Raw genomic sequence first — 24,886 nt, 5'->3', positions numbered from 1 at the left:
TCTAAACTCTACTTTCATGCCACAATAAATATAATGCCATATATCTAAATGTAATGCTTTAATCAACACTTTTCATGAATAGTTAACCTTGAGAGCTGTAATAAAACATGCTAAAAGTTTTCAAGAGTGTTCCACATGTAAATTTCATATTCAAAGATGTTAGCCAATCACAGCAGTAGGTGTTTACACTGAAGTCTCACAGCAGCCAATCACAACAGTGGGTGTGTACACTGAAGTCTCACAGCAGACACGCCCCTTTAAGCAGAGCATTCAAATCAGAGGCTAAATTCAGGGTAGGAAAATGCATTTTATTTCTACATTATGACACTTTTGATGTAAACACCAAACTAGCATTATAAGTGCACCCCAGGAAACATTATAAAACAATAAAACACTGCAGTTCAGGACGCTTTTAAAGATTTGTAACAATTTAGAATGATTACATTTAAATCAGTTGTCCTGATTTACATCATGAGCAATGCAAAAGTTTTGTAGATATTTACTGGTAACAAAAACTTGGGATCCTCCGCCAAGGGGGCAACATGTTGGTTCCTGCCTATCAGCTAAGCTTAACCTGAAGCACTAGTGAGAGTAACAGATATGGGAACTCTGGAAGGAACTTTGAAGAAAATCAATGGTTGAACTCAGTATTCCTCACACAAATTGCAAGACTACTTTCCCCCTGGAGTGCACTTGAAGTTTCATTTCTCAGAAAGGAAATGCAGTTGGGAAGGAAAATCTTTGGAAAATATTACTACTTCTTATAAGCTTAAAGTATGGGATTCATTTCACAAAACAACTAGATTTGCATCTCCAAAAACAAAAACATCTATGTTTTCAAGGCAATAGAATAGTGTTTACGTTTTAGATAAAATGAAATAAACTAATATTTGATATTGGAAGAAATGACGAGAGATCGATAGTAATAGACTTATGCAATATAGACGCTTCTATAGATGCCAGAAAGAAAAGTCTAGTGCAATTCAGTATGCAAAGTTGGGTTGGGACTGTACATTAAGTTCAAGCTGAATTAATTTCTGAAAACTGTGGAGAGGAACCACAAAAACCCACTAGATTTACATTTGCTGAAGGAAACAATAAGTACAATTTAGAATAGATTTTAAAACGAAATTAATATAGAATTAATTTACTAAAAGTATTTACTTCAGTGTGAACTGAATATAATGTTTTCAGAAACAACTGAATGATAATTGCAATTAAATGAATATGTATTACAGTTAAAATGTATATTAAATGCAATTAGCTGAACTTCAGAGTGCTTGTTTGAGTTACTTAAGTAAAGCGGTCATGAACTGCTTTTTTAAATTGTATAAATGTTCTGTGATGCTCACTTATAGTGTTATCAAGATATTTACAACAAAATCACCTAATTTCCATCCTGTTTTTGAGCCTCTCCTGCAAACGCCTTCTGCTATGATTGGGTAACAGTTTTACATATTAAAAACATTTTAAAATAATGTTCATGCTTTTCCATGTGATGCGTCTTGTCCATGCCATTTATGTGTATTACATATTTTTAAGTCTTGGTTGTGACTTGGTTGTTACCACAATTCCATTCCTTTGTTCCACTTACACATGACAGCCTATTATACATACCGTATACAGTATATTGTACACAATTTAGCTACACAAATGCAAATTAGTCACGTATATAGAGTACTATGAACTGCAACGGTAAACACAGAGTGTGTCACAATTATGTAGAACATGAAAAAAAAGCCTACAAAAAGAAAACACATGCACCGTTACTGTTGAAGCCTCTTATCAGTTTTCTTAATGCTTTCTTGAGTGCTATAAATTGGCTGGAAAAGATTGGTTACAAAAACCTTTGTAGAGCAAACAGCTTTTTATTTATTAAATTTTATTTAATTGAATTTAAAAAATACAAAACTATTTAGTATGTTCTCAAGACATTTACCTAACAATGTATATCCACAAAATGATGCAATAACTATGTAAATAAAATAAATCAAATCAAATAAAGAAAGAAAGAAAATCACAAACATACTAAAATTGATTTAGCTGCACCAACGTCACCATCTGACATCATGCGGAGGGCAGAAGAATTCTGGCAGGCAGTCGAAATTCGGCACAACACCAATATACACTATAGCTGTTTTTGGACTAACAAGGAAGTTTTGAGTTCGGAAACTTACAGGATTCATTTTTGTTTTGTAGTACAATGTCGTTTTATATGTCAAAAGATCAAGGAGAATTTGATTTCTCAATTCATGACCCCTTTAAGCAAGACTTAAATACATTTTATATGCACTTTTTTATAATTACTTTTTGCCTACTTATATGGTTAAAGTGTACTACCGAATACTGACAAGCGTAGCACAAGATAGGCAGTCCTGATGGACCCCCCATGTTCCATGTTAAAATATATTCCAGACTTTTCACGGGCCATCTCTCCCCTTGGGGCCCTGGTAATCAGTACTGGTTTTACCCCAAGTCCGACGCCCCTGAGTTTTTATGCTAAACTAAATGTAATTTCTGTTGATTCTAATATGTTATGCATTTAAATATATTTGTAACTACACAGTTGTAATGAGGAAGTTGCATTTTAGTACATCTAAAATATGTTAACTTTAAATGTAACACTGAAAAACAATTGACGATTGGCGTCAGAGTACAGTTTGTTTGGATGGTGTGAACGCTTTCTGAACTCGGGTGTGCACCCATGAACCGTACCCAAGTCCGTTTAAAAAATGTGGTCTGGGCATGGGCGTCGGAACCATTGTATGAGGGTGGGACAAGACCCACCCACTTTTTAAGACCAATGATATTGGACCCACTCATTTTTACCATCTTTAATTCATGGCATGTCTGTTCACATACCCCTAACCGATAAACACTTTATTATTAAACACACGTTAGATGCTTTATTTCCACTTTCCGAATATTTTCTTCATTTTTATTGAAAATAAATGCCTTTCCGATCTGATATGTGATGAGAAAAGGGAGTAGAGCGAGATCGGCAAAAGGCGGATTCAAACCTCAGATCTATTTGGGTCAAAACACTACACTATTACCACTGTATGTAATTTGGTGTCTTCCGTAATTTTGGCGAGGTATTTGCACTTAATGTAAATGGCATCTACTCCAGTAAAATTTTTTGGACCCACCCACAAATTTTTTGCTTCCAACTCCCTTGGGTCTGGGGAACGGTTCATGTGAACTCCGGTACAGTTCGCTGCTGATATGAACACAATCGTACTAAATCGCAGAAGTGAACCGCTATTAATGATGTATGATTTGATAAAAATGTGTGTTTGTGTGTGTTTCACTCATTTTCCTGACGAGCCTGACTGACATACTGCAAGCAGAGAGCTGTAAATCTTATTTCTGCTCGCCTTCAGCGTTCTTTAGAGCATTTGCAGTACATTTGCGGCAGATAAGACGCCAGTGTCATTTCGTACTGAAGCTTTGGACACAAAACCAATGGTTCAAAAACAAAAATATAAAATTGAGGTGAGCTACGCTATGATTTTGCCGCCACGCACCGCGATTCGGACCCAAATAATAAAATCTGAACACAGTCCAGCGGGGGCAGGGGGAGGGTGGAGCAATGGAACTCGGGTTTGGACCAGGAAATCGAATCAAGTGTGAAAGCACCCTAAATGTGCAATTTTTAAAACGTATACTTAAGTATGTTAAGAAAGTGTTAAAGGGTTAGTTCACCCAAAAAATTTTATTCTGTCATCATTAATTACTTACCCTCATGTTGTTCGACACTCGTAAGACCTTTGTTCATCTTCGGAACACAAATTAAGATATTTTTGTTGAAATCCAATGGCACAGAAAGGCCTCCATTGGCAGCAATGTAACTTACACTCACAAGACCCATAAAATGTACTGAAGACGTCGTTACAAAGTCCATCTCACTACAGTGGTTCAACAATCATTTTATGAAGCGACGAGAATAGTTTATGTGCGCAGAAAAAAAAATCTAAATAACGATTTTATTCAACAAGTTCTTGTCTTCCATCTGGGCCTCTGACGTGAACTCACGAAGCAATCAATCACATAAACGTCGCACACCTGTGTGTGATAGGTGCGTAGGAGAGCAGGACAAAAAAGTCCAATTATCAACCAATGCAAAAAGTCCCACACACTATCAACTTGCAATTAAAAATGATTTATTTTTTCATTGCAACGTTTCGATCTTTCGATCTTCCTCAGGCATGCCAGGGACTTTTTGCATTGGGTGAACTCACGAAGCACCACGACGCATGCGCGAGAATTTAACGTAGAACCGCCGTTCTGACACATGACCCGGAAGCGAAGAGCTTTGTTTACAAGCAGAGGAAGACACGCCGTATCTAAGCTGTTGAATTCTACATTGATTGTGCTTTAGGTATTGGCGTAGTGGTCAAAATGGGGCTAAAGTGTGCATTTCCTGGCGGCCCGAACCATGAGAAACGTAAAGTGCACGTAAAAGTGCCTTATCAAAGCCGCGAAATGAAAGTCATATTCTCGCGCATGCGTCATGGTGCTTCGTGAGTTCACGTCAAAGGCCCAGGCGGAAGAAAGAAACTTGTTGAATAAAGTCGTTATTTTGATTTTTTTTTTTGCGCACAAAAACAAAAACTATTCTCGTCGCTTCATAAAACTATTGTAGAACCACTGTAGTGAGTAGATATGGACTTTGTAACGATGTCTTAAGTACCTTTTATGGAAATGTCATTGCTGTCAATGGAGGCCTTTCTGAGCCATCGTATTTCAACTAAAATATCTTCATTTGTGTTCCGAAGATCTTGCAGGTGTCGAACAACATGAGGGTAAATAATTAATGACATAATTTTCATTTTTGAGTGAACTAACCCCTTTAAGTACCCTTAAGCGGCCTTTTATTTCATTAATATTGTATTATATGAAATACATTACAAAAATACTTAAGTAAACTGTACATTCGATACAGTTATGCACACCAGTGCAAATATGCAAATATTGTGGTTGGTCGCTTTTTTCAGTCAAAATAAGTTACAATAAAGTCTATGCTGCATGACAATATTCTTGGCTAAAGTAAACAAATTTCAAAAATATTCTCAAATTGAATGCGAACATTTTCTTACCCTCTTCCCGAGATTTTTGGATGAAGGCATCCACGCCGCTCTCTCCGTAATTCCCCTCCGACGCCACCGTGGAGACGTAATTCCAGCGCATGGCCCTGACAATATCCACCATGGCCTGTGCCTGGTAGGTGTCCGGCGGCACCACGCGGGAGAAGAAGTCATAACGAGTGTTGTCACTCAGCTCAGGAGCCGTGGAGGCGTAACTCACCTGGGGAATCTGTAGGAGGAGACAGAAACATATATCCTATTCAGAATCAGGTATTGAAGTACACAATTCCCCAAAACCCCTGCTGCTTCTGTGCTCACCCCTGACAGATTATAACACGCTCCATCATCCCAGACTACATCCCCTACTAAGCTCTCTCTTACACAGCCACAGGTGGTACACTCAAGACCGCAGGAACGAGGACAGTCCGTTCAGAAATGAGATGTGTGTGGAAAGCAACAACAAACTGGTCAACAACTACCGCACTTTCACAGACTAGTTTACAGGAACCCCAATGAGACAAGAGTCTCTTAAAGGAATAGCTCATCTCGAGTGACATTTCCCCATTCAATTACACTTCAATTTCTTTCCCCCAAAGATTCTGGTAGTTCTTATCATGCTGGCGTGTGTTCAAGTGTTCTTTTTTCAAGGAAGTTTGGTTTGACAGTAATGATTGACAGCTATGCTAGCAAATGAGTCTGCAGGATTTTATTTTTTATTTTATTTTTTATTTTTTTGTCTGACAATATTTCGAGTTGGATCTTTTCAATGATTCAAATGATTTGCTTCACAAAACCTTCTCAATGATTCCCGCACTATTTTGATTCTTGACCTCAGCTCATTTGACTCAATAAACCTGTCACAATGGTCCACTAAAGTGGAAGAATATCACATTATCAGCTTCAGTTTCAACATGTTTGTCACACAAAGCTGGCGTATAGCTTTAGAAGGCTTTCAATATAACAAATCATGTGGATTACTTTTTTAGATACTTTTATGGTGCTTTTGAATAATTCAAAATATCCCAAAAGATTTAAGCCCTTCAAAATGTCGTCTTCTGAGTTCTTAAGAAAAATGCGGACATGAGGGTGAGTAAATTATGAGAGAAAAAGGGTGAACTAACCCCTTAAGGATTTCCCCAACTCAATCGTGTTGAGAATTCATACACAGGCTACAACGAACAACAGACACACAAATCAGGCGTGATGTGAAACTTAAGCAATCACCATAAAATGAATCGCTGGTGATGCTCGGAATACATTAAGCTAATGTCAGGCATAACATAATGGATGGCTTGCACCACCAAGACTGTAATTTATACAAGTTTATTAACTTGGCTATTGTGAACATACTCTGGCTTTTAAGCCCACTCTCTGCAGACATAATACCAGCGGTATGGCTCCATTAAAAGGGATCATAAATTCATCTTCGTAGAGGACAACAAAATATCCGTCTAAACAATGGCAGAACGAGAGGCTCTTTTTCAGATCCTAAAAGACTGCAGGTCAGTCATTGTACACCGTGATATTGGCTAGTACTTTTTTTTTTAATAGAGAATATGTAAAACATTTAGCTTGAACCTTGTTATACAATTCAGCATATTTTAAATAACATTATGTTAAATATTAGAAATCTTAACTTAGCTTATCTCCACAAATTAAATTAAGTAAATAAAAAGCTGCAATTAATATTTGGTTTCAGATGGACATCAGAATTATGGGTTCATATAATTACATAATGTTGAATGTTTGCCCATAATTGCCATATTAACAGTACATATTGCTCTATATATATAGAGATATAGAATATGCATGCTAGCAATGCCTCTGGGTAGCTAGGGGGCTTGCTCTTCATACAATAATTTTGCAGGTCAGCGAAATAGTGACAGACTGAAAAGCAGCTCTTATGCCTTGCATGGTCACACAATGTTGGCATTCAGTGAGTAAACATGATGTTGCTGTCTGTTGCACATTTAGTGCATTGGTTCAACTTCACGAGCAATGGATTGACACCAACAGCAGCTCATCACCAATTTGCATAGTGGTTAAATATTTACCATTCAATATTATACCTACATGGATGCAGATAAAGGGCCCTATTTTAACGATCTAAGCACATGGTCTGAAGCATGGTCAGGTGCACTTAGGTCCGAATCTACTTTTGCTAGTTTAAAGGAACACTCCACTATTTTTGAAAATAGGCTCATTTTCCAACTCCCCTAGAGTTAAACAGTTGAGTTTTACCGTTTTCAAATCCATTCAGCCGATCTCTGGATCTGGCAGTAGCACTTTTAGCATAGATTGTTGAATCTGATTAGACCGTTAGCATCTTGCTAAAAAAAAAAGACCACAGAGTTTCGATATTTTTCCTATTTAAAACTTGACTCTTCTGTAGTTACATCGTGTACTAAGACCAACACAAAATGAAAAGTTGTGATTTTCTAGGCCGATATGGCTAGGAACTATACTCTCAATCCTGCGTAATAATCAAGGAACTTTGCTGCCGTACCATGGGTGCAGCAGCGCAATGATATTCCTAAATTCTGTCAACATAACCGACCTGACCAACCCTACAAGGAGCGTGCCTTGTAACCATGGAGACATTTGTGAGAGACGATTCAGAAGATTTTTACTTTGGTGGAGATCCTGAACCGTATCTATTTGAACCAGAATACCTGCAACTACACAAACTTAGTGCAGGTCACGCTGGAAGTTCCCTAACTGGGGACTATTTTCAGGCGCTGTATAATATCATTGCGCCTGCTGCACCCATGGTACGGCAGCAAAGTTCCTACTAGGTTGTACCTAGTCTCTTAAGGAGTCATGGGTGTGTTTTGTGCAATAAACCAAGCAGAGTGTCATCTCCGTGGATTGCTATTTACATGAATATAGATACTCTCAACCTGACAAGTCAGTTTAAATACATGTGTATTTCCAGGATTGGTCAAATAATTAGCCAATTTTATTCATTACTGCAAATTATTCTGATACATGCAATGACCATCCATTTTGACATGTAGCCGTTTTTATCTATGTACAAAATAATAATCTTTTACATTGTAATCATTTTATTTTTCATATTTGGCATGTGTGTGTGCTGCTGCACGTCAGTGTAACAAGCAGAGTGTACGCGCGATGTGTACCTGCTACTGCGGTATTGACTCATGGGCGAACAGATGGGCGCGAGTGCAATTGCTATTTAAACAACGTGGGCACTGGACGTGAAAATGAAAACTGCGTTGGGCTGAAACTAGCAAAAAACACTTGCGTCGCACCTGCCGTTGCATTGCGCTGAGTGTATGATAGGGCCCATAATGTTTATATTGGGATCTAAACATCTGACAACATATTGAAAATCTGGAATTTAAAGGTGCAGTGTGTAGTATATATGAGGATCTATTGACGGAAATGCAATATAATATACATAACTATGTTTTCAGTGGAGTATAAAGACCTTACATAATGTACCGTTATGTTTTTATTATCTTAAAATGAGCCATTTCTATCTCCATACACCACGGGTCCCGTTACAGTGAAATCACCATTTTACGCCGCCATTTTCTACAGTAGCTCTAAATGGACAAACTTCTCTAGAGAGCGCTAGTCACTCTCTGCTCTCTCCGAGAACAATATTTTTGTCCTGTGTCGGTCACCATAGCTTCTCTATGTGCTTCGAAAGGGAGGGGTGAGCATTGTGAGATTGCAATTCACAACCTAACCACTAGCTAAAACTCACACACTGCACCTTTAAACCTGGACAGTTTTAGGATTTCAAAAAACTGTTGTATTGAGCCATGTGCCTAGGTTTTGGTTTTGTTTGGCCAGATTTCTCAATAAGCACTGCCAACACAGTGTTACAGAAAAGCAAATGTAATCTCTAAAAATAACAACCAAATGACTGCCTGTTCCTCTGACTAGTTAGTAGGAACTTTAAATTACTTGTTGGAAAGTCTTTAGTTTAAAACTAACATTTTTCACATAATATATGAGTTTGCTATTTTTTCACCATATTGTGATTTATCTTCACTTCAGTGAAAATTGCATTGGATGGGAAATACCCACACCTGCAGAGGGTGCGTGACTTATGTAAGGACCACACACACACACACACACACACACACACACACACACACACGTACAGGAAACAAAGTGCTGTAGTTTAGACCAAAACAGGATTGCCACCAATACCAGTAGAATTTTATAATTCTTGATACCACAGCTGAAACGAATATGCAACTGATAACACCCCTTTATTTAAAAAGTTACATATTAATATGAATAATAACAAATTAAATTAAAACAATGGAAGTTAGTCTTCAGATTTTTCTTCAAGTTAGTAGCAAATTAAATAACGCATCTAACAGCAGTATCAAGTATTCAAATAAATATCCAAAAAAATATAGAAAAATGGTAATAGTAATTAAAAAGGCAAAGTATTGCAGAACTATTCTAAGCAGATAAAGCAAAATACTAGTATGAAGAAGTAAACATTTACATCATTTACAACATTACACCAAAAAAAAAACGTCCCCAAGAAGATCTGTGACGCTGATATATTTGCAGCACATGTTGATGTTTTCAACCAGGGATATGCTAAAATATATGTATACAAATTCTGTCAGGGCCAATAACTTAATGCATTACTCAACAGGGAAGAAGCTAACTCACAAGGCATCGAATGTGACAAGTGCGGATGGACGTGTGCACACCAAGTAATGAAGACTCAAAATATTGCTGAGATTTTCTGACTGACATTACTCTGGATGACAAAGACATTTTCAAGGCTGTCATTTTCCGCAGCTAAACCAATAACTATAATTTCTACATTAATGTTTAAGAAAAACATTTGTCTGCATTGAAAAAAAGCTTGTTTATATGCCGGATTTGACCCTATACTAAACCTTGGCATTGCTGAATTATTTGTAAATGTCATTGAAATGGTTCAAGTCACCCTGCTGATTTCTCTAACAAAGATTTATTTAATATTCCATGCCGAAACGAGGGACAGAAAGAGGATTGTGATGAATCTCTTTTCTTTGTTTCCAAACCTCAGAGGTGTTCTTGAGGAGAGAACCAAAGGTTACAGCTGTTGCTTCTGCTAACATGTGCATGTCAGAAGTAATTTAAAATAAGATTTATTAAACAGACGGTCTAGGTGAAGGGCACCTAATCATACGCGGCAGCTTTGTATGAAATTAATGTGACTATCCCTATGCATTGCTGCAAGCCATGTGCGCATACACACACAACGTTTGCATAATTATGTTTGACTGGTATTAGCAAAGGTCACAACTAGCGTTTCTGTGATAAATAGCCATTTGCAAGGTGTGTTTATTGTAGTCCTTTAAGTCAAGTATATCAAAAGCAATTATTCTATTGCATTGTTTGTTGTCATTAGATAGAGTGAATGAAGGGGAATGACTTGCATGGAGCCACAGTATTTAGATGTTATCATTTATACGTCAACGAATGAGCAAAATGCAAGAAATATGCTATTTGCATCTGGTGGCGGTGGCATCGGGCGAATCAGAAGAGGTTTGTGGACAAACTAATTTGAAACAAATATCCTTCTTCCATATCTAACGGCTTCTCAACTGGTATCAGCTGTTGTTTACACTGATAGTCAATGCAATTTTCACATCTGTTACTGTCAAGCTGAGCAGGGCAGCAAATGGCTGAGCTGTGAGAACAGAATGGCAGAAAACGCTGCGTAATTATTGAACAAAACAGATTGGAACACATTCTAGCCAGGCAAACAGAGTTACAGTCAGCCATTGTAACAATTTCATAAGCCTGGCTCAATTTTCAGTGAATATTTGCCTGAATAATTAGGAGGAGCGTTGGTCTAAATACATGCATTTTGTCATTGTATATTGAAATGAGCATGAGTGTTGTGATGTGTTCTAAGGCATCACCTTATTTTTTAATCACTGGATCCCAAATGTTGTAACTTGCTCAATTTTCCTTCAGTACTCCGTCTGGGATTGCTGTATATTCTCTGGTTTTCTCCGGTCAAATTTTAACCAGTCCAATCAGCGAACAGAGGGAGTGGCTGAGAACGATGACGTTGATGTCGTGCGCTAGTTTGAGAAGACATACGGTTGGTTATGGCAGATCCAGAGTGGCTCTGGGCAGATCCAATAGTTTTAAACTTCAACAGAGTACCCGCCTTCAAGGAAGTTAACGCTTGTCAATGGAGAGTGGCCAGACTCTCTGTACAAATGAAATGTACGAGAGTCTGGTAGGACCAGGCTAGCACTATCAATCTCTCTATAGTCATACTGCATGACCAGACGAGCCCATTCACAAAACTGCAGCATCTCTGGTGCTCACAGAGGCGTTTAGAGACTCAATCTACCCTTTTTGAAGGCCGTGAGCTAATTGAGAAATCTGCTGGTGAATTGGCCAAGCTTCCCTCCTGTCTGACAGTGTGACAATCTGTTCTACCGTCAATGGCATGTCTCTATAGTGCCTTCCATTCACAAATGGATTACTTTGTCTGCAAACCAAGATTTGATTAGATATCAACTGCAACTGTCTTCCCAAAAATAAAATAAAAACGTATAAATATGTATATAATACAACCCCAAATCAGAAAAAGTTGGGACAGTATGGAAAACGCAAAAAAAAAAAAAAGAAGTGATTTCTAAATTTACTTTGACTTGTATTTCATTGCAGACAATATGAACAAAATATTTCATGTTTTGTCTGGTCAACTTCATGTCATTTGTAAATATGCATCCTTTCCTGTCATTCAGACCTGCAACACATTTCAAAAAAAGTTGGGACAGGAGCAATTTAGGGCTAGTAATGAGGTAAAATGGTTAAAGGAACTGTATGTAAGAAATGTATTTCAATTAACCATAAAATGGCCCTGATATGTCACTAGACATTAAGAAATCATGTTAATTTCAAATACTTATATCACTGACAACGGTTGTCCGGCCAAGATATTGTCATTTTAAAAGTGAAGTTGCAGCCCTCAACTGATGTTGATGTTGACATGTTGTGTTTTGGCTTGAAGCGCCACCCTCCACCTGTCTACCAATCACGAAGTCAGTAGTGTTTCTGAAAACTGTAAAGCTTACCTCGATGATATCGTTGTTTATTCGAATACATGGGATGAGCACTTGACAACGTTGAGTACTGTTTTTAATCGTTTACGGGATGCATCTCTCACTCTTAATTTGTCTAAGTGTGAGTTTGGCAAAGCGACAATTACCTACCTGGGGAAACAGGTGGGGCAAGGGCAGGTTCGACCTGTTGCTTTGAAGGTGCAAGCTATTACAGAATTTGCAGTGCCTCGTACTAAACGTGAACTCAGGAGATTCCTAGGAATGTCTGGCTATTATCGGGGATTTTGTAAAAATTTCTCAGATGTTGTGTTGCCTCTAACAAATCTGCTTCGCATAACACAAGTTTTTGAGTGGACTGAGGAATGCCAGACTGCATTTGATTCTGCATCTTTATTTGCGTTTTCCATACTGTCCCAACTTTTTCTGATTTGGGGTTGTAGTATTTTGTGACTTAATAGTCTATGACTGGATCATAATTGCAGTGAATCAAGCGTATAGTGTTAGTTCTGGCAGGTCACGTTAGTCAAGCTCGCATCAGCTGACTGTCAGCTGATCACGTCTACCTATAGGAATACGATGCCTATCACAGCATAAGCTCCTTCAGTACTATCAGCAGGCATCGCGTTTCTCCAGAGCTAATTGACCGTTCCCAAAGACCCGCCCCCTTTAGTTACTGTTGCTATGTCTGACAAGCCATGGCGCTCTCACACCACACACGTTCTCACGTATAGAAAATACATCGCAGAGCAAAGAGGACACTGACAACACGCCGACAGACAGGACAGAGCAAGTTACTTTTGATTTGAAACAAAGTCTCAACTTTGAAATGGTCATTTTTTTAAAGAAATGTAAACAATAAATACCGTTTTGTGGCTTTTTAATGTGTCGTGATCACTCTAGCGCCTCAGTTAAAGGTCCCGTTTTTCCTGTGTTTTTGAAGCTTTGATTGTGTTTACAGTGTGCAATATAACGTGTTCATGTTTCGCGTGTAAAAAAACACAGTATTTTTCACACAATTTACTCATCTGTATACCGCTGTTTGCACTGTCCTAAAAACGGCCTGATGATTTCCTTGTTCTATGAAGTCCCTCCTTCAGAAATACGTAACGAGTTCTGATTGTGCCAGCGGTTCCCGTGTTGTGATTCGACAGCAGCTTAGCACACGTTGCCCGGAAAGGTCACGTCTCTTACCATAACGGGGAGATGCCTGCGCTCAATGTTATTGTAAACATGTCTATATTACCGTATCAATTTGACCCGGAATCAGACCCGGGATGAAAATAACAGCGTCTCGACGACATGGCGACAAACACACTCTACAAACGCAACACTTCCTCTTCTCCACGTGGGAGAGCAACAAGACCACGCCCCCTTTTTTGTGTATTCTTGAGGTCGGAGGTTAGTCAACAAACTGTTCAATTGACGTCATTAAAGCAGGAAGTACAGGGATGTAGTACAAACCGGCTGTTCGCTGTAGGCTTTGAAAGGGAACTTTGAAAGATTTAAAATATCTTGCTTGGCATTGAACTTTGAGCTTTATAATTTTACAGGTATTATTTATGCTCTAACAGCAACATTACACACTAACTAAAGTTTGAAAAATGGGATCACGAACAACAGGAACTTTAAAGCTGCTCGCGAACCGATGATCTCTTCCTTCTAGTTCATTGATAAGCATGAAATTAACATGAATGAACACTAAAAGAAATGATGTTTCAACCGCGGAAAGACGTCAGTACACACCGTTTTTCCAAGTTCAATTCCACCAACGTTAATCTACGAACTCTCCTGACTGCTTTGTCAGACAAAATGGCAGATTCGGAGATGTGATTGGTCCGATCGCCTGTCAATCAAACTTGCGGCGAAGGGTGAATTACTCGTCTCCATCCCCAGCTCCTCCTCTCGTCAGTCAGGATTTGGCATTCTGATTCCCCTTGAATCAGACTAAATTCCCAAATTTTAATATTGATATTAATGCTATCTGCAATACATCATTGCTTCTGTTTACCCTAGCGGGGTTTATCACTGCTCTCCCTGCGCAGGGAGTACTTGCCCAGAACAGAACCATACCGCCGATCCAAATTATGCTACTTGTCCATTATCTTTGACGATAGTGATCCTGACAGAATTATTGTTTCTAGCATGTTATATGTTTGGCAACAGTTCTTCTAACCCTAAATGAGTTTGTGGCTTTTCATTTCTTAAACAACCATGTAGGAAGACACATCATGGAGGAGAATGTCAAGATGCATCAGACTCAAATTGCGAAATCATTTTCACACATCTTCACACATGAATCAGCCCCTCTGAGTCCAGACCTTAAATTAATTCAAAAGCTTTGGGATGTGCTGGAGGAGACTTTACAGAGTGCTGGACTCTTGCATTGGCAATACAAGATCTTGACCAAAAATGGATGCACCTCTTGATGGAAATAACATCACAACATTTATATCCATCAAGAGGTGCATACATTTTTGGTCAAGATTAGGGGTTAGAAGAACTGTTGCCATACATATAACATGCTAGAAACATAATAATCACTGCAATTATTATGTACTCTTAAAAGCACAATATGTAATTTCTGGTCCTTATCCTGCCCTGAATTCACCTTCCCTGTTTCTGAGCTTTCTTCCATGTTAATGTTAAACAGACTCTGCTCTTGCGCTAGATTAAGACATGCTGCATTCAGATTGCACACTACACTTCACTACATTTCTGCACGGTCAAGTTCGCTATTTTAAATGTAGACGCACGCATATTTTTTCCAGGCGCATCCGCGCCTTAAGATTTTCAGAAGGCCGCAAGCGCACCGCAGGTCATGCGACAAGAACCAGCTTCACCCTTTCTGTAAAAACATTGAAAGCTCAGCCAAAATAGTAGCCTGGGAAAACCCACTCTACTTCCGGCAAATTTAGAATGGTCTGGTTTAAACCAGGCTACCAAAATTGACAAATAGTGGATAAAATCCATTAATACGCGTTTTTAGACACAACAGGATGGTGGAAAAATCTTTAAAAAATCACACTTGCTCATATCACGATTTTATTACAATTTCGATTAATTGCACAACCCTAGACTCAAGCAGAATCATATTCATGGATGAGCTAATGTATTACAGATTTATTAACGTTACTGTAGTATGAATCAGGGTGGGGCTGAAAGCTGTTGTAGCGTAATGAGGCCGCTGGAGCGATTGCTAATGAGAGACGAGCGCGACACATGGCTCGAGAGCAGTGGAGCTTTCATTATGCCGGTTAAAATTGCTTATTTCTCTGGATTTAAACATTCTTGGAAAGATTTGGGATAATGTAAGTTCACAAGTCAACAAAATATATAACATTGTTCTAGTGGTTTTTGGATATTTGAATCCAAAAATCTTACATATTTAAATCCAAACAGCAACTTTTTTTCTTGGCCGGGCAGTGTATATATCTTTTTTTTTTTAAGTCAGACACGTATACAATTAGTGTACACATAAATATTTAAATATGTTTTAGATGCTGTCAGTATGAACATATAGTACACATCAGCTTGTATCCAAACAAACAAACTGTAAACTAAAACATTCTGAACAAATACCTACAAATTCTTATGAGATCAGGCTGGACAAACAGCCTTTGACATCAATAAGCAAAGATATAGGAAGCATTGTCTCCTCTCTTTTCTCTCCTAAATGCACGATTATATGGTTTGTTGCATTTAATCACTTGCGTTTAGCTTTGTTTTGACCTTATCAGAACATACTCACCAGTTGAGAACCACTGACCTCGAAACCAAATTCACCTGATGCTTCAGTGCAATTCTGAAAACCTCCGCCAACAGGCATCCATATGGACTCAAAAGCTGAATATAAAACACGAAGTGTGTGTATGAAATACAAGATGGTTAATTAATCATGAAGTGGCACACCTTTGAAATTCAGTGTTTATCGTGCATACGTCAAATAAAAAGTCTGTTGATTAATAAGCAGATCTTGCTCTATAGCTGGAGACACTGACTCACTGTGAATAATATTTCCCAGCATGCCTCAGATCTCTATTTAATATCTCCATCACTCAGTCCTGACCTTTGTAGATTTAGTGCTCTTTTGCACACTGGAAAATGGCATCTAGTCATGCTTATCGCCTTTAGCATCTCTGGTCTCCGGGGAAGACTGTCACCGTGGCGTTTCCTTATGGCATTTCCCTGGTCAATCAAATTATTATGGGATTCATTTTCAGACTGAACTCCAGATGCTTGACTGAGCGGTTCCTTCTATACATTTCTACAGTAATGAGGCTCTCAGGTAGCACAGCGCTGGGTAATTCAGGCGGACGAAGTGATGAATTGGAAATTGGGAATATCATTTGGAAAAGGTCAAACTACTGATCAGAGGTAAAATGTCTGAGCTAGGAAGGACCTCTAGTTGGAGAAGGTACAGTAAGGCTTTGTCAGTTCATTATCTTCTTCAAGCAGATCAACAAGCCACTTGTTAAGGTTGACAGCATGAGAGGAGCTTATCGAAGCGAAGACTCAAAGAAGGTTTCCGATATAGGCACCGCAGGGGAACCGAAACCAAGCAATCTAAACAGAATAGACTCATCATCAGGTTGTTTTTGTCCAAGACCACTAGCTAAATACTTCAGAGGCATTCACAGAATCCTCAAGTACCTGTTATTTTGGGAGCATAAATATAATAAAGTAATCCTTATTGCAAATATGTATAATATTCTAAGGATGTTTGCTTATATTGTCTGGGTTACTTTTGGAGAAAACCCCAGTACAGCGCATTATCCCCTAATATGGTAGAAAAGCTGCTTTGAGATTTAATCTCTCTAAACAAATTGCCATTTTTACACGGTTTAAACCAGTTGAGCTGGAAATTTTCCAAAAACAACCTCTTTCATGCTCTTTCCCCCCTCTGTTTAAAGAACATTAATCAAGAAATTAGACATGTTCAACAACGAGTATGTGTTAATCAGCACTGTCAGTGAGAAATGTCAAATCTTCCACACTGAGTTTAGAGACCATCGATGAGTGATGGTTTTACAGTCGACTACACAGAAGAAATTAATAAGATCCTGGTGGAACAGCCAACATGTTAGCACCCTAAAGGATCGATAGATAGCCTAACAATGGCTTACGGAAACACTTGTTAGCTCCTCTTGTTTGTTTCCCCTGTTTTCATCTAAGGAAAAATCTCATTTCGCTACATTAAAAGCAAGACTTGTGATGGAAAACAATGAGTCGGCTACAATTAAACACACCCAAAGGAAAATGACTTCATATAGCTCATCTGAATCGGCATTTTGCTACTACTGGGGTGCGAGATGTTGAATAGAGTGGCCATGGAGGCAATAAACTGTGCCATTAACAAGATGTGCAGGATAAACCCAATGTTAGAGAATTCCTCAATGACACTGCCTTGCTAGCTTTCTCAGATGGATAAAGGCGTAAATTATAAATGCTCACAAGCGGCATCAATTATTCAGAGCTGCCTCGATGCTCTAGAGCTCTCAGTGGCTGATGTCGGTGAAATATTGGCAAGAGAAAATACCACCTGCTTAATTATGGTGATTAGCTTTTGGGGCCATCTCAGCCTGCCTAAACCATACATTCTTACTTATCTATTTGACTGCAAATTGAACCACTCTAGATGACGCATTAATAGCATGATTGTTGCTGATCTATTTGTTGCTGGGTCAAATCTTCCCTTGAAAATTACTTAATGTTGGTGTAATAGCATGTCACCGCTGCCATTTAAAAAACATACACGGCCGAATCGAATGAAATAAATATCCCATGATTAGTTGTAGTGTGGTTTAACCATTTATAATGGAAACTTTAAAATGCAATGCACCTTTCCCTCTTTCATGCGCAAAGGATATGCATAGGAAGCTACTATACTACTCCTACATACCACACCACTACTAGTGATGCACACTACATTTCCTGCAGGGATGCATGGCAGTAATACAGTATACAACAGAAAACACTGGTACTGCATCTTACAATGCAATGCACACAAATGTACCTTAGCATACTACTAGCAAACATTTAGCATTGCACACTACCGTTCAAAAGTTCAGCACAATTTTAAGTAAAACCTTATTTTTGATGGACATTATACTAACTATCATTTGAGTATTATGTATTAGTACTGTCTGCATAATTTCCGCTAACACTATGCTTTGATGGTCCTTCAAAAAGACATCCTACCAAAGCCACGATTCCACCGCAGGAACTTTCCCCAGGAACTATGAACTTTGGGTAGGTACTCGACCGCAGGGACCAGGGTTTAAATGAAGTTCCGGGTAAACCGACAACGAGATTCAGGCTTTATTAAGCTTATATGCGGGGGACAAAATCAATCAGGAAATTTGTGTGTAATCATACGCAACCATACTAATTTGTCTTATCTTCACGGTACTTTAGACCCCGATGGAAACGCAGACAGCAACCGGTCTGGGAAAAAAAGTTGCTGAGACAAATTGTTCTGGGTAATTTCGGTGGAAGCACAACTACATTCTATACTAACCCAAATCCTAGCATCTAACAGTCTACTATAGTCTGCCAATACTCAAATGAGAGTTGGTTGGCATGTAGTTTCAAAGTTACTTATAGTTAGAAGAATGTCTAAAGTGGACCTTTCGAAATAAAGTGTTAACCATTTGTTTTATTTTTTTAAATTAATACTTTTATTCAGCAGCAATGCATTAAATTGATCAGAAGTGACAGTATAAAACATTTATGTTACAAAATACTTTTTTTTTTTTCAAATAAATGTTTTTTATTAAACAAAAACAAGAAGCAGTACAACTGACTTCAAAATTGATATTAATCAATGATTTGTGGTAATGAGAGGGAGTGTCTGAACAATAAGAAAGGCAATATCCAAAGAAAATGTTCACTATATTTAGAACTACTTTAAAGTACTAGATATAACAGTCAGATATACTGTATACGCACTTTCGATGGCTGTCTGTGTGTGTGTGTGTGTGTGTGTGTGTGTGTGTGTGTGTGTGTGTGTGTGTGTGTGTGTGTGTGTGTGTGTGTGTGTGTGTGTGTTATATATATAACATTATGTATAACACACACAGCTCCATTGCAGGCTATGGAGGTCCCCTGTTGGATAGGTAGACATCGGTCAGGTCCCCTCTTGGCATGTTTTTAAAAAAATAAAAAAATGCACATTTGAAGTTATATTATGAAAAAAAGACCTTAAAACAAAATTTTGTATGTAAGTTTTGTTTCTTTAAAATGACCAGAAACACGGGTCCCCTCTTGGCGGGTATATTTGTGGCAATAGTATGGGTCTTTTATGACTAAAATCATTAGGATATTAAGAAACGATCATGTTCCATGAAGATATATTGTAAATTTCCTACTATAAATATATTTGAAAATTATTATTCACAAGTTCACACTTACAAATAAGTCGGATAGATTAAGTTGGTAAACATATTTGGCTTGCTGTCCGGGGAGAGGGCTCTGAGCTTGGTAATTGGCCCAAATGCAGAGTATAGGACCCCCCAGGTATAGGACGTAACCTAGTGAGTGAGAGGAGACGGGGTGGTGGAGGGATTCTGAAGAATGTAGAGAATCCTTAGGTGAGTTTGACTATGATTATATATTTGCCTTCGTGCTGACTGGGTAGATATGTTGATTACTGATTGTAGACAGATGGTGACACTTGAGTAGCTTATTTTGACATGTTCCTCCCGAACTACTTTAATAAAACATTTATTTGTATGCAGTGCAATTTTTTATTTTTTTAGTGTGCTGCAAATCAGCATATAAGAATGATTTCTGTTGTGACGCCGAAGACTGGAAAATGTAGGGGAGAACCGGGGCGAAAGTAACAAGTAACAAAGCGATTTTCTCAGAGCCCTTGACTACATTTGCATTCCAAGTTATGACAGCACGTTCAGCACACAACCCTTGACGGATCTGCCAAATATCACGTGATTCCGTCATCATTTCCCGTGGTTAGGTCCGAAATTCAGTTTTCAAGCATGGCAAGTAAATTAATGAAACGGTACTTTTTTTCTAATTACAAGTTGTGTTTCTTGTTTCATGTGTCACAGTAATGATCAATCTATGGGTTATTTAGTGGTGTTACACACCCTTAAGTAGTGGTGTCAACAATAATCGATTCGGCAATGCATCGCAATGCGGGGCATGCACGATTCAGCATCGATGCGGCTAAGTGCCATAATCGATTATGTCATCGTTTATTTTCTGGCCTTGAGTTGGACAATAAAGTTGTGAAGTTTCAATTACTTCCGGGGTCATAACAACAACAACAATCAAGATGGCTGAGGCGGAGGGAGATTACTGATGAATTAAAACACTTATGTTCACTGCTGGAAAAAGTTGGCTGTTATTATTGCTCTATTTAATTTCAAATGGTTCTAAAGCAGAGAAGAGAAACATTTCTCATTCAAAGCACTGAAAGCAGTGATTTAGGTTTTCTTTTTCAGGTTTGAAAATGCCATATCCAATACCCTGTACCATTCAATTTTATTTTATTTAATGACATTTATGTCAAAGATACAGGAGAGTGATAATACACACATAGCAGCCAATAAAATCTGTTGTTCAATATCTGACTGCTTGTATTGCCTCATGACTGATTAAAAATTTGCCTTGTTGTGTGCAGTACAATTTTGATGCATCGCAATGCATCGTAGAATCGAATTGAATCGAATCGTTACCTGGTGAATCGTAATCGAATCGAATTGTGAGGGCAGTCCCAATGCACACCCCTACCCTTAAGGTTTGTCTTTTCAGAGTTTTTCAGTATAAAAGTAAACCGTGTTTAAATGTCAGGACTTCCTGTCGGGACGAAAGTAAGACTTGTTGCTTTTGTCCCGCTATTATATATATAATGCATAATATGCTAATTTAATTTAATTTTCTTATTGTTTATACTGTTGAAGAAAAATCTTATCAAATAGATTTACATTGCAAATAATAATTTGTAATGTCAGGTTACATTTGAAACATTTGATGAACTTTAACATTTAAAATTAAAATGTAATTTAATTTTTTTTTTTTTTTTGCAAAGATAAAGGACATGTTTGCAGTTACATATTAACAAGGTCATATTCAGGTATGTTTAATAAAAACAAGAGTAACACAAAAAAATCTAGCTTGTATTGTTGTGTTACTTTTGACCCACCTGTGTGTTACTTTCGTCCCACCTGATGGGGTCAAAAGTAACAATGTGCAGCTTATGTTCAAAGTGAAATGATACTGTAGTCATTCTACATTTGTACAAAATACCACCTGCTATTGATAGACCACACTGATAACCACAGTTATTGGCCACAGCAAAAATATATCTCAGTGTAAAATATTATCTTTTAAAATTAAGTATTTCTGAAAAATGGTACTTTCGTCCCTGCTCTCCCCTATCCAATACAGGAATAAACAAACATTATAGTTTAAAATATTAAAATAAGAAACAGTTGTTTTAAATTGCAATAATATTTGACAATGTTACAGTTTCTATCAAATAAATGCAGCCCTGGTTTTTTCAAACAGCATTAAAAAAAAATTTGACCGATAGTGCATACACAGTATATCTGACTGTTATATCTAGTACTGTAATGTAGTTCTAAATATAGTGAACATTTTCTTTGGATATTACCGTTCTTATTGTTCAGGCACTCCCCCTCATTACCACAAATCATTTGAGAAAACTGAACGCCTGTGCTGAAATACTGCAGCCCCTCGATTGCCCTCCAGAGTCCTGTAGTCATATTTTCTTTACATTTGTATCAGGCCACCTTCACCTTCTTGACCTCTGGATGGGTAATTAAATCTGCGCCTCCACAGCTAGCCATTTCCTCCGGTTTCTATACTTTGGTACAGAACAGTTATTATCATTCATGGAAGGTCATGCCACCTCAGACATTTCCCCAGCTAAAAGGGAAAGACTGACCAGTGTGCTGAATTCATCATTGTTTTTATTGTGTTCTTGTCACAGACCTTTTGTACTGTAATATGCCTTTGTGTAGCTCCAATGGTCTCACAGTGGGTGCTCCATCTATTCAACCCGCTGTGATTTTCGCCTTCTTTACAAACAGATGCAAAATGTGGAGCCCACAGAGGCCTGTGCAAGATTGCATTGTATAAAAAATCTGTTCATTTGACGCATTCATTTAGTGCGATTAATTAAAGAAAATTAAACAAGTAACAATTAATCATGCCACCTGACCCGTACAGTATGCAAATTCCAAAGAGGTTTTCATCTGCGCAATAATGCAATATATCAATATTTGAAGCCTCCAAATAAAGAAAATTCAAAAACTGCACATGCAATTAACTTGATTAAAATTGGAATTGATTAAAAGCCCTGGTAAAAACAATATGCATCATAAAAAAAGGAGCTCAGATATCGGAAAAGTCCTTTTAAGACACGTTTAGATCTCAGCACAGCACCGAGTGCTGAAATGCCTCTCTAAATGTCAACAGCAGCATAAATACACGCGCATTTGCAAACACAAGCACATTGTTTTCGGGTTTGTCAGGCATTTTTGCTTTTGGAGAGCCGCTCTGGAACATTTTTCTCTGCATGTTTGTGTAGTTAAAAAAAACCTGTGCGTGTTCGTCCTGCAAATCTATATGAACCCGGATGGCGATCGGCTCCGAGTCAGCAGATCAGCGTTGACTTTATCATAAGAGAGAGGGCAGCTGGCCCATCAGGAAGAATGACAGTTCACAAGTCGCCGGAGGGGCTAAGCGCCTGCTCTTAACAGCCAGCCTGCGAGGCTTCGACACAGTGTCACAGATCACTCCGAGCTCCTCATGAAACTGCCCCTGATTCATAGACACTCAAACTACCACACACAAGTAATGATAGATGGCAGTTGTTGAAAGAGAGCTAAACTGTTGGCTTGTTTGCTCTTGTGACAGCGGAAATGAATATAGATGCTTAGAAAAGTCACGGCTCTTAAGTAATTCATAACAATCAGGAGTACGGTGAAGCAGAATCTGTAATTTGTCATGCATTAACAGCTCTCTTTTGTCACAGTGAAAGCTTTGCGTTATCGCTGGCTTATCACTGTTATCACAAAAACTACAGTATTTACGGTTTTGCTCTCGTTGGCGGGTGCAATGTTCAGACGCTGGAGCTGATAAATGGTCTCTGTTATGCCAATATTCCAAGCACTGCTAACCGCACACAGGGGAAAGGGACTGGGCAAGCAGCTTTTATCAACGGCGGTCATTTTTGTAAAATTTCAAATCATAATTCAGCTCTCGGTATATTCATTAAGAGCTGAAAGCACTTTTTTACCCGGAACTTTGGATTTCCATAAGCTCATTAGTGATCATGTTCCTGCTACGGATCAGCAGGGTTGGGGCAAGTCGTTATTATGCAACAGCAAGGCTACGCTGTTTAAATAGGAATATTTTAATTAATAATGCCTTTGTGCGCAAACTCATTCAAATTCTAGGAGAGAATGAATACTCCAAATCTTGTTACAACCAGAATGAGAGTAGAAATATATGTAGGCTTTGGTCCAACTATTCCTTTCCCTTAAATAACGTGATTATTTTAATATTCCATTGCTTATGGCCTGTGCTCTACCTGATGAATATTTTACGTAAAAATGCATTTAAACGTGAAAGAACTGGGTGTGTGGCTCCAAGGTATTTATTAATAAATAAAATCACACTGCATTATATAAAATGATCAAAAATGTAACAAATGTGATTGCACTCGTATGTTGAAACGATAATGGATTTCATCGTGTTTGAAATATTTTAAGAAACAGGTCTTTGAATAGCTTTTAAAGCTGTAGGTTTTTTTTTTTTTCTCAAGAAAGGAACCAAAAACAGGGCATTTCACACTATTATTTATACATTTTCCCACGAGACAAGATGCAATGTCTTAGCAATCCTGTTGTCATGGCATTGCTTCTGTACTGATCATGAGTTTATTCTTGATTTAAAGGGATATTTCACCCTGACATGACAATTCGGTCATCATTTACTCATCTTTGTGTAATTCCAAAAAAATGGGGAAATTCTGAGGACCGGAGCATTGTGTGCTGTATTGCATCTCTAAAGCCATACAATACGAGGCTTTCTTTTAAGTCAGGGCAGAGCTTGAAGTGGAAAAAATAAAATGCCCCAGAGGGGGCGGGGCTTTGTTGAGGGCGTGTTTATTTACATTTACATTTATGCATTTGGCAGACGCTTTTATCCAAAGCGACTTACATTGCATTCAAGGTACACATTTTACATTTTGTCAATTCTTGCTTTCCCTGGGAATCGAACCCATGACCTTGGCGTTGCTAGCGCCATGCTCTACTGTTTGAGCTATAGGAAAGCTTTATGGGGGGATTGTTTAGTCAATAATTCAAGAAGGTCCATATTTTAAAGCTCTTTCTAACTTGTACTCAGCCTTAAAACTAACATATAGTTCTTGTAATTGTTTAACTATAGCATTTGTTACAATAAGGGTTTATTTCCAAAGCAAGACCATTGACGGCACCTCATTACCATGCAGGCCAATGTTAACTTTTTTTCTTTCTTTTATCTAATCAAATAGCAACACAGTTAGAAACTATAGCTACAACATGCCAGGTGTAATCTACATCTTTAGTGAAAAATCTATTCCCTTAACTGATAATCTATTATATATTATTTAACTAGTCACAATAAATACCATAGAACGTGATAAATTCTAGTAAATTTGGTCATAAAGCTTGCAGGATGATGCTTCCCCTCTTT

General features: G+C 38.1%; 1 protein-coding gene across 1 annotated transcript in view; it reads right to left on the bottom strand.

Moving 5' to 3' along the window:
* grm4 (glutamate receptor, metabotropic 4) overlaps nucleotides 1-24,886 on the bottom strand; it is a 288,386-nt gene that overhangs the window by 119,390 nt on the left and 144,110 nt on the right. The window contains exon 3 of the mRNA XM_079841186.1: nucleotides 5,100-5,316. Within this exon, the coding sequence (XP_079697312.1) occupies nucleotides 5,100-5,316 (217 nt within the window). The remainder of the gene's footprint in view (nucleotides 1-5,099; nucleotides 5,317-24,886) is intronic.

Source organism: Gobio gobio (assembly GCF_949357685.1).
Source record: "Gobio gobio genome assembly, chromosome: 17".
Lineage (NCBI taxonomy): Eukaryota > Metazoa > Chordata > Actinopteri > Cypriniformes > Gobionidae > Gobio > Gobio gobio.
Note: the sequence above shows the minus strand (reverse complement) of the source record. Positions and strands in the feature narration are given on the sequence as shown.